This window comes from Pituophis catenifer, unplaced genomic scaffold (assembly GCF_029215685.1).
Source record: "Pituophis catenifer annectens isolate HBS135680 unplaced genomic scaffold, rPitCat1.0.hap2 SCAF_2, whole genome shotgun sequence".
Lineage (NCBI taxonomy): Eukaryota > Metazoa > Chordata > Lepidosauria > Squamata > Colubridae > Pituophis > Pituophis catenifer.
The window spans coordinates 276,409,111-276,427,418 of NW_027256882.1; the positions used below are offsets into that span (position 1 = coordinate 276,409,111).

An 18,308-nucleotide genomic window follows, 5' to 3' on the forward strand; every position below is an offset into this window, starting at 1 on the left:
GACATCTTTGAATCTCTCTGTTTGAGAAAGTTGCATAACATTCTCAGAGACGCTTTCCATCCTGCTTACAATCTTTTTGGACTGTTGCCTTTTGGCAGAAGATACAGAACAATTAAAATTCAGACCACACGTTTTCTGAATACTTTTTATCCCAGAGCTATAATTGCACTCAACAATGAACTAAAGGGCCACCATCAGTGAGTTGTTGGACAGTATTACTTGGTCTGTTGTGTGGATGTTTGGGCGGTTTAGAGGTGGGGAATTGTGGTGGGTGGGAGTATGTTTGGAGATTGTTATGTGTGTTGGACCTGGTCTCTGGGTGTTAAGTGAATTTCGTTGTATGGGTATACTGTGTATATACATACAATGATAATAAAGTTATTATTATTATTATCCGCTTCTTAGGGCATGAAGGCTGGCTGAAACTGAGAACTGAATGTAATTAATCAATATGAGTGATGGACAGAAAGCCTGACTACCAAGCACTGCATTCTTATTACTATCTGTTCCAATGGTATATTAACTGGACTTAAAGGTAAAGGTTCCCCTCGCATATGTGTGCTAATTGTTCCTGACTCTAGGGAGCAGTGCTCATCTCCGTTTCAAAGCTGAAGAGCCAGCGCTGTCCGAAGATGTCTCTGTGGTCATGTGGCAGGGATGACTAAATGCCAAAGGCGCACAGAACGCTGTTACCTTCCCACCAAAGATGGTCCCTATTTTTCTACTTGCATTTTTTATGTGCTTTCGAACTGCCAGGTTGGCAGAAGCTGGGACAAGTAACGGGAGCTCACCCCGTTACAAGGCACTACGAATTTGAACCACTGAACTGTCGACCTTTCTCAGCGTCTTAGCCACTGAGCCACTACATCCCTTTATTAACTGGATTTAGATACTATTTATTCTGAATATTGCACAAGCATCCTGCTTTTTCTCCAGAAGCTCTGGGCAGCAGATATGATGATAAGTCAGAAGAGGTGGTTTTATGGAACAAATATATTTTTGTCACCAACTAACCAACCAAATCAAGATACAATTTTTATTACCAAGTATTTTTTTTTTTACCATTTGAGGAATAGAAAAGTGTTTCGCCCTCTTCCTTTGAATATATATCCCCGTTGCAACACTAAGGGCTCGATAGACACCATCTACAGCATCAGGGTAAGAGGCAAAGTAGAGCAGCATCTTAGTGTAGTTCAGTTGAGGAGGGTCTTTTTCAGGATCAGCAAATAAAGTGAACAAAAACTGCAAAAAGAAACAGCTCTATTAATTGATGTACTGTATTGGATATTTTGCTTAATCACAACAATTCAGTATGGATGTGGCTAAGGTGGGGAACCTAGTCTAGGCCTTTACTGTGATACTAAATTTCTTTACATGAAAGCTTTGATTGACCACAGAGGACGCTCATCTAATGATGGCCATAACACATGGAAGGTTGCAACTTCGCATGAAAAAAGAGTAAATTGTATAAGGATGAATTAATCAGGGAAGGCAAAGGAAGGGAAGTAAAATAAAATGAGCGAGGGAGGGAGGGAGGAAGGAAGGAACAAACGAACAATCAAAGGAAGATTGGTTCTCTGTTTGTAAAAGCAGGAAAAAGATATCTGCAATAGTTCTGAAAGAAGGTGAGCTGATTTTGGAATGGAACTGATAAATATACACAAGGAAGTGAAGTAAATATTTAATTAAGAATGCAAGGTCTAAAATGCATGTCAAAAACAATGAACCTACAACATCTATATTGTTATGGACATGTATGAAAGTAGGAATCCACAAATAAAGGATAGTTACCAGTACATTTTAACACTCTAGATCTCAAGGCTATTCCAACAAAAATGAAAGGTTTTTGAGTGACTATACAAAGGTGGGCTTTGGTTATTCATTTAATCGGTTATTTTGTTATTCTGTTTTTATTTTCTGGTGGTGGTTGTGATTTTGTTTTAGTTCCTTTCTTTTTAAATTTCTGTTCAATGACAAGCCACTCAAATTGATTCCTGGGAGATATTGAATTCAAATCAATAAATAATGAAAGAACCAAGAAAAACTGTATAACACCTTGAATGAGTACAAATGGAAGAAAAGTGAATGAGCAGAAGAATGGAAACAAGAGGAGACAATATAGAAAAAATTACTGGGACATTCGGGAACCAAAGAATGAATGAGAATAGCGATTGTATAAAAACATACAATACATTAACCTCTTAACAGAATGAATAGGAAATAGAACTAAGGAAAAATATTGAATATACTTGTGTGAAAAGAATTATATTGCAAGGTTCAGAATAAGTGTAGGAAGTATGAAAAGTGATGTTTGATAGAATTCTGAAGTGAAAAAGGTGGGATTGAAGAAAAATGCATATAGAAATTATTGCTGCAAAAAATGATGAAAAAGTATACTTTTGGCCATAGTATACTGAAAAATTTTGAAAAAGTATACTTGTGGATGAACTATTCAGGATGGTAAAAGGCAAAAGGGTTATTGCCAATCTTTTAACAGACTCATACAAATCTACGGTAGACTGATTGAATACTGTGCAACTTCTGGTCATCATATTTGAGAAAATATGCAATACAGTTAGAAGAAGTATAAGACAGCAGCTAAAATTACCTGTGGCTCGAGCAACTTCCACATGAGAAAAGGTTAGAATATTGGTGGTTCTTTAGCTTAGAAAAAAAGTAACTGAAGGGTACCATGGAGAAAGTGAACAGGAAGAACGGTTACAGGAATTTAGTATGTCTAATTTAATGAAAAGACGGACTAGGGATGACATGATAGAAGTGTTCCAATATCTAAGGGGCTGCCATAAAGAAGAGAGTGGATCAAGCTATTCTCCAAAGCGCCTGAAGGCTGAACAATAAGCAATGGATGGAAACTAATCAAGGAGACAGCCAACCTAGAACTAAAGAGAGATTTCCTGACAGTTAGAACAATTAATCAGTGGAACAACTTGCCTCCAGAAGTTGTGAATGCTCCAACACTGGAGGTGTTTAAGAAGAGATTGGACAACATTTGTCCGAAATTGTGTAAGGTTTCCTGCCTGAGCGGGGGTTGGACTAGAAGACCTCCAAGTTTCCTTCCAACTCTGTTATTCTATTATAAGTTTTTCTTCTCTTAAATACTAGAATTGGAAGGAGATATAAAATGGAACCTCCTCCTTCCCCAATCTTCATTCAACACATAAGCAATTTTTGCAATTCATGATGACAAAACACAACAACCGTCACTATTTTGGACGTTTTTAAAAGGGATCAGATGTACAGATGAAGGATTAGCAACAGGCTGGATGTAGCATGATCCAATCACAGGGAGTGGAAAAAGTTTATTTCTCTATTCCTGCTTCCAGGTACCAGAAGCATTGGGTTAGTCATTGTGAGAAACAAATGTTGTTGTTGTTGTTGTTGTTGTTGTTGTTGTTGTTGTTGTTGTTATTATTATTATTATTATTATTATTTATTGAATTTCTATACTGCCCTTCTTCTGAAGGACTCAAATGTTGACTTGAGATGGGTCTTGGCCTTACCAGGGCATTTTTTTATGCTCTTAGAATTCTTTAAGCTTTTTCAGGCTAGAAAAAACTGGATAACCAGGGAAACTCATACCACAGAAAATACTTATAACAAAATATATTATCAGCTCTGAAATACAATAGAGAGGAATAGTCACACAGCCTGAGAATAAGGAAGAAAAACAAAAATCTCTTTCTCAGTTGACAATGTTTGAGAAATTATAAGACCGGTTGTGGCTCAGCATGAAAATGTATATGTATTATTGCATGGTCAATCTACATGCATGGAAGAATCCCCATAAAATTGTTAATTCTAAAATTTTGTTTCCTTCCCTATTCATTAAAATATTTAAGCCCCTCTGTCATTCCAACCATCACTTTTTAAACTTTTTATTTTATAAAATATACAAAAGGATGAAGGCTATTGCTTAGCACATTGTAAGCCGCCCTGAGTCTCCGGAGAAGGGCAGCATATAAATCTAATATATATATATATATATATATATTATAAAAACTATCTACAAATAGCATCCACTCATTACTTCAGAATTGTTGGAATGTAACAGTGTTTGGAATCCATTGAAAATGGCTGTCTTACCCTTTTCCCCTTGGATTATGGCCTCTGAATATTTATACTTACTTCTATGAGATGCTTCTGACGGTTAAATGGTAAAGGCTCTATAGGACTTTCTGGAATGGCTAAATCTTCCCTGCCTTTAAACCACAGACCAACCTAAAGCAAACAAATGAAAATCTTATCCTCTGAACTATGACTATTCACAACATTTGAATTTTTGAACTTTTTTACACTTCAAAAATGTGTGGAAAGTATGTACTGGGAACATCATCAAATTAGAAAGCTCCATTGAGATATTTCTTTTCAATAACATTGGGATTTCATTTTGAGAATTGATTCTTAAAAATTGTGGGTGGATTTAATATCTTGATTTGTTTCAAAAACACGTTTGTTTGTGTTTCTCTCTCCCACCCCCATTTATCATTTCAAACATCGGAGGATGGGGTATGAGATGCTGAACCCAAAAATTGTTCTACCCAACTTCCTGTGTTGTTTCTGGAGTTTTTGGTTTGTTTTTTTTTTCTCTTTACCTATATGAAGCAAAATACCGCAATTCTGCGTAGGTGTGTATAAAACAGATCTACATTTCTTTGTGGGTTTATCATCCTGAATAGGGAATAAATCTTTTCCTGTCCCATGATTTGAAGGGGAGGCTATTGCTGCTTCCATTTTTTCCTGAAGACAGCTATTGCTCCATTACAATGTTTTTTGAAAGGATATATAAAGAAGGATAATGAGTACAGACTATGAGCTTACTGAATGATTAATGTGGGGAAGTTTTACCACTTGATAAGCCTTTACCGCATATTAAAATTGATGGTAAGAAACAACACCCATTCCATCCTTTATTGAAACGACATGACATTGCAAAACTGTTGGAGAAAGTCTTCCTATTTAGGCCAGAATCTGTGGAAGGCAGCTATCTGAAAGGCTACATTATTATTAATACCAGTACTTTAGCTGGTATTGGCCTTTGTACTCATTGAATTCTTCTCAAGAAAGGAGAATATCATAATCACTATTCAATTCTATTGACTGCCTGAACATGTCTCTGCGGTTTTCTAGGCAAAATTTTGGAGGTGGATTGCCATTTCTTTCTTCCTAGGTCTGAGCTTTGAGTCTAAGGCTGGATTTTGTGCCAAAGGCAGGACTAGAATTCAGAGCTTCCTGGTTTCTAGCCTTGTGCCTTAACCACGACTCCAAACTGGCTTTCCAACTATATATTGAGAAATCCCTCCACTTCCGCCCCAGCTTCATTGATTCCCTGTGCCCCTTTTTTAATCTTGTCCAATGCCAATATGATAGGATTTGGTTGAGCATCCCCATTAAACACAATGCACAAGAATGGGCTTTTTGAATGCAAGAACACAGGCCTTTCTGCATAAATATGTCAGCCCTTTATTCCCCCCCTCCTTTTTTCTTCTTTTTTAGTTTTCTTCTTTTTCTGCTTTGAATATAAGAATGCATAAGAATTTTGATTCTTATGCATTCAAAATTCTTATGCATTCTTATATTCAAAGCAGAAAACAGCATATAGTCTTTTTCAGAGACTTGAGCTAAGCAGTTTAACATGGACAATTGGCACCCCTTCAGAAGAGGAGATAATAAGGAAGATACTAGTCTGTGCAGAAATGGATAGACTAACATTAAAAATAAAAGACAAAGGAGAGACAGAATATTATGACACATGGAACAGATTCTATCAATGGCTAGAAGCACGAGGTGGAAGTCGGAATACGAAAAAATTAGGCTAGGCGGACCTGGAAGGAAATACTATATTTGTATCATTGAATTAGAATGAATATGGTCAAAAATAATTGTACAACACTAGCACTGTTTAAGTAGTATATATGTTATTTGTCTTCACTTTGGTTTTTATGGCAAGTGAAATGCCAGGACAGTCACACTATATTCAATATACCGGTATTTATATGTAAATAATAAAAATATATTTAAAAAAAAAACCATGGACCATTGGGAGAGAAGAAAGCAAGTATTCTCTTTCCTTCTCTCCAATCTAAAATTCTCTCATGATATTTTAAGTAGCAAAAGAAGTAGTTCCTATGTTAACTTGAATGGATTTGGAAAGGGAATGCAAAGCTGATTCATTAACTGAGCATGGAGAAATTTACCCATAGATTTAATCACAACCATGGAACGATTTCCTCACATTCAATTCACACAACATATTTACTAAATTGTAATTCTAGCACTATTTTTCTCCAATATCCTATTTTTTTCTACCTGCTTTTATGGAGCAGAAGAGCTATGATAACGTTTATTACTGGGAAAATAAGTTTTTGACCTCTGTAACTTTGTGGTGGAGTCTGGCTGAAGGCACAGAGTATGCTAGCAACTAGAATTGGAGAAGTAAAAGCTGCTTTGAGTCCCAAAGAGAAAACTGCTGAGAAGGAATTAAAAAAACCCAAACAAAAATAAAACAAAGTTGAAGTCTCTCGAGGAAAAAGGTCACAGGGTAGGAAATGATTATTTTAACCTTCAAATGAAGTTTCAGTGTTTGGTATAATAAAAATAGCATCATGTATCTTTCAAACTTCATTGATGATGACAATGATGATTTATTATCTTCTGAAGATCACTTGGCAAATGATGGCAGTTTAGGATCAATTTAAATTTTATTCAAAAATCTATGAATTGTCCCAAATTAAGGGATAACGGGCTTTTTAAAAAGGGAGTTTTTAATGAATTTTCCAGGAACTGTTCTAATTTATATGTGCTTCCAAGCAGAGCTGCTATTTGTAAGATACATGCTGTAAACTTGAATAATTCTATTTTTTTAGTTGTTTTGACAAATTTTATTATTAAAGCTCCTAAAATTCAAATAATTATTAGGAAAAAAAATTGCTGGTTTATTCCATAATCTCCATTTCACTTTTTAAGTCAGGATATTTTACAATCTTTTCCAGCTACTTTTGAGCTACTTTACTATTATTTGGAACTGCCACACCTACAAGTAAAACTTGGGTTTTTTAACTACTGTGATGTGTGGTGAATTATGTTCTAAATCTCAATCTATGTGAATGTGAAAGTGCCATACAATTTGTACATGACCTTTCACAGCATTTTTTTCAATCTTGTAATTGTATCAATATTTGAAGACATCAGAACCATACTTTTATTTTTCTTAATATGCTCTTTTTCTCCCACAGTCACATTTTGCCTTATAACCTATCTAGACAATTTTGTATTATAGGCTGCTTTTGATTCAGTCACATTCAAAATATTTTCCTCTTAGACATTTTTAGGACTTTCTCTTTGCTTGCATTTATATAATCATTTAAACCTCTGACTTTATCCTCCAGTGTCTGCTTCAGTTGCAACAAACCATGACTACCCATTTCCCCTGTTAAATAAAACAGTTTTTGTTACCTTTTACATGTAATGCATGATATTGTCTATCTATCTAAGGCAGTGGTGAAATCCAATTTTTTTTTACTACCGGTTCTCTGGACGTGGCTTGGTGGGCGTGGCAGGGGAAGGATACTGCAAAATCTCCATTCTCACCCCACTCTGGGGCCAGCCAGAGGTGGTATTTGCCGGTTCTCCTAACTACTCAAAATTTCCGCTACTGGTTCTCCAGAACCTGTCAGAACCTGCTGGATTTCATCCTTGATCTAAGGCATTTAAGTCAAATACAGGTAGTCCTCATCTTATGATCACAACTGAGCCCAAGATTTATGTTGTTAAGTGAGAAGTTTGTTAAGTGAGTTTTGCCCCATTTTACGACTTTTCTTGCCACATTTGTTAAATGAATCACTGCAATTGTTAAGTTAGTGACATGGTTATTAAGTGAATCTGGCTTCCCCATTGACTTTGTTTGTCAGAAGTTCGCAAAAGGGGATCACCTGACTCCGGGACATTGCAACTGTCATAAATGTGAATCAGTTGTCAAGCATCTGAATGTAATGAGGATGCTGCAATGATCATAAATATGAAAAATGATCATTAGTCATTTTTTTTCAGTGCCGCTGTAACTTTGAACGGTCACTAAATGCACAATTGTAAATCGAGGGCTACCTGTAGTGTCCAGTCAGCAATATTTGCTTGTTGTATTATAGGCCCAGCCCAAATATTAAATGTTTTGATTGTACTATTGTGAATCACTACAAATTCTTAAAAAATCCTGACTCATGTTGAAAGATGAAAGATGGTTTGGGCATGCAAGTACCGTGTTTCCCCGAAAATAAGAGCCTGTCTTATATTTTTTTTGAACCTGAAATAAGCACTTGGCTTTATTGCCATGTGCTCAAAAGCCCGATTGGGCTTATTATCAGGGGATGTCTTATTTTGGGGGAAACAGGGTATTAGTTTGATTTAAAACGTCAAAATATTTGCAACTTTTCTCCATTGTCAATCCTTTGATTTTAATGCCACCTCATATTTTAATTCTTCCTGCGCATTCAATTTATCCTTTTTAGATTTCCCATGCTGTACATTTATCCAATCGAAATTCCATTTTTGATGTCATCACTAAAGATTTTTAAATGTAAATACAAGTTACTTTATTTCTCTAGATGATTTTAGAAATAGTTCAAGTATAATTTATATAAACAATTGGGAAACTTACTCATCCCTTTCTTAGATAATTTGGAGCCCAGTGGCATTTTTAATCCAAGTGATCATGAATAGAATCAGAGTGGAGTGAAGAGTTGAGACAAAGAGCCTCCTTCAAAAAAAATGTTTTTGAGAGTGGGAATATGCCATTGCGCTGTCTTACACGCTTAAGAGGACTGAGCATAGATTCTCTGATTGTATGCTACAGTACCACCATACACAAAGCATCCATTTGTTATGTATTACTATGCCTCAAGATCCACAGAGACTCTTGAGAACCTGACCTTGACTCTTTTGTCTTTCTAAAGAAATGGTGGGTAGGTATTTACAAATCAGAATGAAACCTGAGGTAAAGGTAACACGAAGTTATTTAATGTATTAATTACACTGAGCAAAACTGACTTCTATTCAGTTGTTTTCATTTTTTGCACGTATCAGCACATACCCTCAGAGACACAGACACAGTGGCCCATGCTGAGCCACAAACCACATGTAAAGTACAATCCAATATATATTTACTAAGAAATACGTCTCACTGCATGCAATGAGGTTTACCTCCTAAGTCTATGTGCATAGCAGAGAAGTGTTGAAAAGCCACAATGTTTAAAAAAAGGAGGTGGGGTTAGCAGTTACGCTTGGAGAGGGGTACTTTGACTAGGGTTGGCCTAAATAAAATTTTGCTTGTACTGATGGGCACTGATTGTGACATATTAAAAGCAGCTGTGTCCTTTTCGCTAATGATGTAAAATTATTTAACACCACCGACAATGCTGCTGCCCTACAAAGCGACCTTAACCATGTGTCAGAATGGTCGCGCATTTGGCAACTCCAAATCTCAACTAATAAATGCTCTGTTCTACACACTGGCAATAAAAATCAGAACATCAAATACAACTTGGGTGGAAACGACCTCGTAGACGACCCTCCTCTGTCAAGGATCTAGGAGTACTCATTTCAAATGATCTAAACCCCAGAGCTCACTGTAACAGCATTGCCAAAAAGGCATTAAGAATTGTTAACCTAATTTTGCAAAGCTTCTTCTCCGGTAACATTGTATTGCTAACTAGGGCATACAAAACCTTTGCCAGACCAATTCTTGAATACAGCCTGGAATCCACACTGTATATGGGACATTAATATGATTGAGCGGGTCCAGGTGTATTTTACGAGAAGAGTACTCCACTCCTCTACTCACAATAGAATCTCTTATGCCACCAGGCTTGAAATTTTGGACTTGGACAATCTGGAACTGCGCATAGTACACAAAATTGTCTGCTACAACGTCTTACCTGTCAACGACTTCTTCAGTTTCAACCTCAATAATACACAGGCAAACAATTGATACAAACTCAAGGTAAACCACTCCAAACTCGATTGCAGAAAATACGACTTCAACAACAGAATGGCCAGTGCCTGGAATGCTCTACCCAATTCCATTGTTACATCCTCAAAGCCTCACAGCTTCAACCTTAAACTGTCTACCGTGGACCTCACCCCATTCCTAAGAAGGGGGAGTGCATAAGCGCACTAGCGTGCCTACCGTCCCTGTCCTACTGTCCTCATTTATTTGTATTCATTTCCTTCGTTCATGTCCATGTTCATATTTATGCCTGCTATCTTGTACATGTTTGACAAACTAATAAATAAATAAAATAAAAACTCACAATATAGGCCTGGCTACCTGCTTATCTCATTGCTGTCAGTAAGATTCAATCACAAACTCTTAAAAGGGCAAATATAAAGGACTGGAACCTGATCATATTGTTCCTGGGTGACAAATCCAGATCCTTCGATATCCACATCCTGAAATCTCTGTAATGTTTCAAGCAGTTCCGTTACAGAGGGAATAGGCCAAGGCTGGGAAGCTGCATGTAAGAATCTGCGCCAGTCCACTGTGTCCAAATTCACAAGTAGGAATAATGATAGGCTCTGCAACTGTAACATAGAATTGCAAGCACAGAGATGAATGCATGATCCCATACAGTAAAAAGATTAGGAATGGACGATGTAGGACAGGATATTGTTCCTGGACTTCAACTTTTTAAATTCCCAGCAAGCCATGGAGGTTGAGAAGCATGGAACTCAAAGCCAATATATATACTGAAGCCCTTTGGGTAGGAGTTAGATAGAGAAATAATTGGACAGACATGTAGAGGACTTCACTGATAGGAACAGCAAGGTAATTATGATAATTCATCAGCAGAAAACTGTCATTTAGTACAAGTGCTTTCAAGGCTTTCCTAATTGGCAAGCAAAGGAAGCAAAAACAACAGATTTCAATTAGGTAAGTATATTTCATACTTGAGAGCCATTAGTATCAGCAGTCAAGACTGAATTGAATATCTCTACCTCACCCTAATTGTTTTAATGTTATTTTAGATTAATATACAGAGTCTTGAAAACTGTAAAGAGTTTTCCAGCCTCACTGAGTTACACCGAGATAATTAAAGTGAACTCTCTTTTAAATGCTTCCCCCCACCCCATCTCTCAGCAACTGGACTGAGGTATCTTTTCTGAGATAAATACTCCTCTGACTTGCCTGCAGCTTCCCATAATTTCTCCCTGTCATCCACAATACCCAATAAAAACAAGTCATGTTTCTTTTCCCCAAAGGAACATTCTGCTTCATTCCTTTTTAAATGTAAGATGACTGGGCTTTCTCTCTTCACAAAATAATAGTTATGGCAGAGTTTCTTAAGATGTATGGACTTCAACTCCCAGAGATCTCCAGCCTGTAGGTGTGTACTTCTTGTCCCAGAATTTCCCAGCAAGCAAGTCCAAACTTTTAAAGTTGCCAAATTGAGAAGTGCTGATTTAGGGTTAGCTGGCACTCAGGTGACCTATAAACTCCATGGTCACTCTCAACATGGAAGCTCACTCGATAACTTTGGGCTGGTCATTTTTCTTCAGTCCAATTGATCTTATAGGATAATTGTGAGGAACACTAGTAGAAGAACAAAAAGCAGGATATAATTCTATCAAATCAATAAATAACGCACACAAATATGAAAGCAATCCCCATGTTAGATTTCACTTGGTCTTGAAGGCAGGGATGGGTTGTCCACAATATGAAACAAATCCAAGAAGTTGACTTCCAGAAATACTCAAAATGATTTAACTGATTAGCACCTTTCATACACATAGGTAAACAAGCTCCCTTTATAAATTGCTAGTAACCTCTCCATCCAAGCAATATGTCCTATCCTTCTAAAACTGTTAATCCCTAGATTTTGTAATTCAATCACTTAGCAATATATTCAAGTCAAAACTAAAGCAACATCAGATACACTAGGGGTGTCCATAGGGATGGTCAAGCTGGCAGTCATAACTGTATAATTATGGTCTACATATTGACTTTTTAGACTTTTCCCTCACAAGTGCCCTGATAGATACTTACATCATACATGGAGAGATGTAGCCAGGCATCAGGAAGCGTATTGGACCCAAGATTCAGAGTGATCAAATCATACAAAATATCTGTGAATGTTTTACTTGGTATTAAACCTAGGCAAATAAGAAAAAAGAGGAGAAATGGGTCAAAGTGGAATTAAATAAAAAAAAAAATCAATTACATTTCACTGCCTAATAGGTACATGGCATATTTCCCTGTCTTTCTTTCCTAATTATACTATATATACAAAGACTGCTATTTATACGTAATTGTACAATGATGTAGATTTCAATTTCTTTACACTATGTAAACAAAGCTGTGGGTTACTATCAATCATGTATGATCCAAGACAAAACAAGAGGAGTATCCTGCTCCTTCTTTATTCAGAACAGTGGCTGATAAAAGTCTATTCCCCTAATAAACAACTGGAACATAACTGGTTTCCAAATTGGAGTTGAAAAAAGAACATTTAGCACATCATCAGTACTAAATGTGGGGTTTGCACTGCCTTCACTAGCACTGATTTTGTACCTAGTTAAGTAGTGAAATGTCTGTAAGTAAGCAACCAAGCTCAGAAAGCATCAAGGACCACACAATTCAATCCTGAGCTAAACATTTTCTCTTTATCATTACTACATGCAAATAATACTTCTGCTACAGCACAGGTTATAAATGGGCTTGAGTGCAATTCAAGGTGCTGGTTATCATTTATAAAGACCTACATTGCATAGAGACTAGATAATTGTCTTGTCTCCTGTAGTGTCTCTCGCATGGCTTGTTTTGGGTTCCATTAAATCATCAATATCACTTAGTGCGAGCCAGGAAGCCTTTTCTGTCACTGCCTCCCCTAGAGATCACCAGCTTCCTTGCCTTCAAGTGAGTCTCCCCCCTTCCCCAAAGATCTTGTTTTTGGCAAGATCTTTTTAACTTTATGAAGCTACTCAAGAGTCATTCTGGGGTTGAATGGCCTAGAAATCTGACAAATAAATGCATTTTATGTTTTATGTTGTTGTTGTCTTCACACAACCATGGGTTACAGCCATTTGTTCAACAACCATTCAATGGTGACGAACAAATGGTATTTAAGACAGGTTCTATACTAACATCAATTATGGCATTATTTTAGCCCCTTCTTGAGAGCATCTTGAAAACAAATGGATTTTGTATTGAATGGAATCCACTCTGTCTTGATCCACCCTCTATTAACAGCAAAGTCCTGATGACAGAAAGCAGTGACAGCTTTCACTAGATCTGAACAGTGGATCCTTAGTTGACTTGCCCAAGGAGATTATTCCCCAAGGCTCCATTTGGGTGAACACATTTATCACAAGTCAGTTTGATTGGGAACAGCACAATAGGTGGTATGGAACAATGCAGGACATCAGCAAAGAAATAGTGATATATAGGCACAAAATGGGATGAAGCTGTTATGATATGTTAGTTCTCTCAACTAATCTAATTCTCAGGTCTGTTATGAGGATAAAGAGGGATCAGGAAAGAGAGAAACCATGTACACTGTCAAGAGCTCTTGAAGGAAAAGTGTGGTGCAGAAAACAGAATTTAGCGGATCCAATCAAAAGTATGCATGGTATTGTTTCAAGAATGTACAGACTCTTCACAAAGACTGAGAAGGTTGGTTACAAACCTTTGATTAGAGAATGTATAGATACTAAAGCAAAATATGTATCTGAATCAAATTTGTATTCCAAAGAGAATCCTTTGGTGGAAGAGCACAGGAAGCAGAGCTCCAAGCAGATCCATGCTAGTTATGATGCAGATTTATATTCGTTTTATTCTTGCTTTTACTTTACATTTGCATACTTTACATTGCCTTTTCACTTGCAAATGACTCTGATTCTTATCCCAACCAGGGAAAGAATTTCTCCTTCTGCAAATTTTAAGCGCAACAAACTTACATGTCATGCCTAATTACCAAGCTCTCTTTCCATGAGCCAATTAGTTAACTATGCATGCACTTGATGGTTGCAAGGTTCTATTTCTACGGTTGCAATTGCAAAATTTGAAAGCATAAAGAAAGTAGAAGTTATGCAAATACTGTGGTACCTTCTGAAGTCAGGTGGATTTAAGCTTTTATCCAGGGAGCACAAGACATATCCATGGTTTGTAAGGGAGAGAGACAGAGAAATAGCTTCCTCAAGTTTTTATTACAAACATAATTCCTTCTGCATTGGACTTCTTGAGCTTTCTTAATTATCTGCTGTATTACATTTCTTTTTTTCGTTTTATTATTTTGCGTTGATTTTAAAAAGTGTTGAGAACCGCTTGCAATCAAAACATTGCTTTCTTCCTTTTATAAAAAAGCTGCTCCCTCTTAGCGCCAACACCCATTCAAACAGTTCAAATCCATGTAGAGCATTCAAATAAATTAACAAACTGGCTAAGAAAAAATAATTCTTTCATTTTGGGAGATCAAGATATCAAGCTTATGATGTAAAGTGTAAAGGACATTAATATGCTCTGGGTGGAACTTACATTGCAAGACATTTCATTTCCAGAAGAAAGAAAAGTAGTAAGAATAGTAATAATTATTTCTCTATTTCAGCCATGACACAAATATATAGTTGGAATGCAGACTAGCATGCATTTCAAAGAAATTTATTTCCATTCTTCAGTATCTTGTTAGAGGCAAAATGTTTGGAAATTCCTATCATGCATTTTTGTATTTTACACCACCATATTTGAAAATAGTATTTCTAACAATATTGGATTTTACTTCCTATCATCCTTGATAAGTTACAGCATATTTTAACCCTCCTCTACAGAAAGATCTTGGCCATATCTAACTTTTCAATATGAAACCTATTCAACTTTTCTAAAGACATCTGTTCCAAAGTTATATTTATTTCATTTCTCAAAAATCTATATGCATGTTTTAATTTCATAAAACAAATTATACTCAAGTGCTGAAATATCTTATACTAAATGGTTAAAAAGTGTTGATAGACAATAGAATAAAATTATTAACAGAGATGTCCATAGACCCACATCAGTTTTATTCTAATATTTCTGAAGGCTATTTTATTTCTAGTTGTTTTACAAAGGCTTAAAACTTCATTTGAGTAAGCAATTATTTTCAAAAAAATCTCCAGTTATGGAGTAGAAATATTTTATAAAGTCTTTAACTGTTACATGTACTTTTCCCTGGAAGGTCCTTACCTTAACAAACACACATTTCTTTTCCTATTCAAATCTCTTTAAATTGTTATGCATGAGATATTTTCTGTATACTGTAGATGTATGTATATTTCTCTCTCTCTAGATGTGGATGGATGGTTTGTTTTTATAATTAATTAAAAATTGTGATTTTATATGATGAAAAATATGTAATTTGTAGGTGGAAGCTTCAAGCATTCCATTCCCACAGCTGAAACTATTGGGTCTTAAGAATCATGGAAAAAAAAAACAATATGATGGTGATGGAGGCAGGCACAAAATTGAGGTGGGAAGTGAGAGAGGCAGGATTTCTCTTATACTGCCAGTAAAAATATCAACAATATATGTAGTAATCAACAATTTGATGCAAATTTATGATTCCCCAAATTATCACAAAGTCCCCTTCATTAATCTAAAAATAGAGACGCTCCCATAGTGGTCTCACATAGTTTTGATTGCAACCTTATAACTAATTTAATTCTAGAACTGGTTTACTTATTTTTTTGAAAAAAATAACTAAATAAAGAAAATCTAAAATGATCCAATGAACCTGTGAAGGTTGGGTTCTTGCCGGCCTCCCCAGGTAAACTAGACAAGAAGTACAACTAGCTGAGCTAATTTTACTTTGTTGTAAGGCTACATTGACAGAATCTTGCAAGTCTGAAGGTATAAGGTCCTGCTGCCATTTTTAACCACTTGATCAATCGGCAGATCCCTTCTAAGTTTCTTCCTCTGGATTGTCAGTCTCTTGTCTGATCATTTCCTAGGTATCTCTTCCCCTCCCCCTTTAATGTCATTCTGACATATCTTTGTAGTTCTGTTAGCAACTTTAGAAAGTGGTGTGTCTCATGAAGTGGAAAAGTCAAAGCTGCTACTAAAGCATTCAACAAACATATTTTGTGTCTGAGATGCAAAAGTTAGAAAATACATTAAACCCTACACAATGGCCGTTGCATCTCCTCTAATTATACAGCTGCACTCTTTGCTTTTCATTGGAATGTGGGTTTCTTTGGGAGGAGAAAGGAGATAATGATTACTAAACAGTTATTTGTTGAAACAATGCCTTTGCATGAAATTGAGACAGAAATAATGTTGCACATCTAGTCGCTTCCAAACGAACTTTCCCTTTCCCATTCGGAATCAGATGAAGAATCAGAATTCTCACGAGGAGATAATCCAACTGGGATCCCACTGGGATCCTCCTGATTAGCTTGTAGCTTTCTGTTCCTTTGCCAAGAAACATTCCACAACTGAACAGCTTTCTGGGGATCAAATTTTTTGATCTCAGGTGAATTCAGCTGAATGACCATGAGATCCGTCATGCTTTCAAACATGAGTTTTGAACGCAGCCTCATCATTGTCAGTTTCATTTGACCAAAGCCTCGTGCTGCTTCACTGGAACTTGCTGGCAGTGTCAAGAGAAGATCAATAAGGGCCAAAATGTTTGGATATTTATGAAAAAAATCTCTGTTTACCAAATCCCATGTTAAGCTCCGGATGTTTTCATATCTAGAAAAGATAATGTTTATTACTAAACATGTTCCTTTTGCTAGTGTAGCAATAAAACAATCTTGGATTTAAAACAGCATGCTTATTACCTATTATATAGCTCTGCTTTTAGCATATTCCATTCCGTTTCAATTTCATCCACTTTCACTTTGGCCCATTCTAGGACAGGCTCATAATGCTGAATCAGTAGAGATATTTCCGTCTCACCAAATTCTATAAGAACAGTCATATTAATTAAAGCAGTCCACATCTTTCAAAAAGGAATCATTTATTAGCCACTGCAGGGTGCTTTGTGTACCTTGTTTGAATTTGTCTGGCCATAGTTTAAAACTTCCAATAGCGCTTGCCATCAAAACATCTTCACTAGCATCACAAAAACAATCTCGCAGCTGGTTCAAGAGACTGTTTAATAATTCTAATCGGGTTGCTGAAATATTTCCATCTCCCACAAGAGGGTAACCATGAAAATATGTGATTGTCTCTACCAGACGTTCTCGTGGCCCTGATCTAAGAGGAGAAACATGATATTTAAGCAATTAAACTCTCTCTTTTCAATTCAGACACACTTAAATATATGCAATAATTGTTAATATCCAACCTTTTTTGATACATTTCAAGTATCTCCAATGTTGACTGAATCGTAGCAAACACGTCTGCAATGGAAGTGTTTGGATTGTGGGCAACACGAGACAGAATGTTGAGGACATTAATGACATCTAATAAGAAGTGAGAAAATTTAACTATGTCTGTTTTTAGAAGAAACTTCAAGAGCTCTTTGGCTTTCTGTTGATTTGAGGAGTCTGATTCTTCTCCCACCTGGAACTCAACATGAAAAACAAGGTGTTAAAACACTGACAGAAAACTTCTAGTTTTTCAGTTGTTATTCAAATCCTATAGTTTCAAAAAGCATTTACCTTACTCAGGTGTAGAACAATTGCTGGGTAACCTTTCAGAAGGATCTGAAGAGCTGTCTGTAAGCGAAGAAACCATTGAGAGCCACCAATTCGAGAAGGAACCACTGGTGTCACTTTATGGGCATCACAAATTAGCTTAAAGTTGTTCTTATTCATTGGAGAGTCGTGATAAAAATAGTACAAGTTTTTTAATACATCCATAAGTATATTGAATAGTGGAGTGTTCTTCAGCGCCATCTTGTAGGCCATTTCAAGACGGTGAACAAGACAATGAATGCTCTGAATACATGGCTGGATGTCCTTCAATAGTTTAGCTACTCCATTTTCTCCTACCATAACATCTCTACCATCACTGCCAAAGCCAACCAGTTTTTTTGCCCAGTCATGGGTTGGCAAATTGACTTTCAGATTGGTTTGTAGAGTTTTTAAAATGGCATTTTTCACTGTCAAAGCATCATACATGTCCATGGACTGAATTCCAACAATCTGGCAGTGGATTTTCCCTTGATGTGCAAACTGTATATATACAAGGGCTGCTTCTGTTGTTCTACTGTCCGTAATGCCATCGCTAATAAGGGAGAAGAACTTGCATTTTTCTAATTTCTCTTTCAAGGCTCTTCTTTCCACTTCAGCGATAAAATGAATAAAGATTCTTGCTGCTT

The 18,308-nt window shown here is 36.4% G+C and overlaps 1 protein-coding gene across 1 annotated transcript in view; it reads right to left on the reverse strand.

Annotated features, from left to right (window-relative positions):
* Window positions 1-18,308, reverse strand: part of SPEF2 (sperm flagellar 2) — a 110,971-nt gene that overhangs the window by 10,298 nt on the left and 82,365 nt on the right. The window contains exons 31-34 of the mRNA XM_070935950.1: window positions 12,056-12,162; window positions 10,411-10,593; window positions 4,147-4,239; window positions 1,063-1,242 (exon numbers count right to left, since the gene is read on the reverse strand). Coding sequence (XP_070792051.1) covers window positions 1,063-1,242; window positions 4,147-4,239; window positions 10,411-10,593; window positions 12,056-12,162 — 563 coding nt within the window. The remainder of the gene's footprint in view (window positions 1-1,062; window positions 1,243-4,146; window positions 4,240-10,410; window positions 10,594-12,055; window positions 12,163-18,308) is intronic.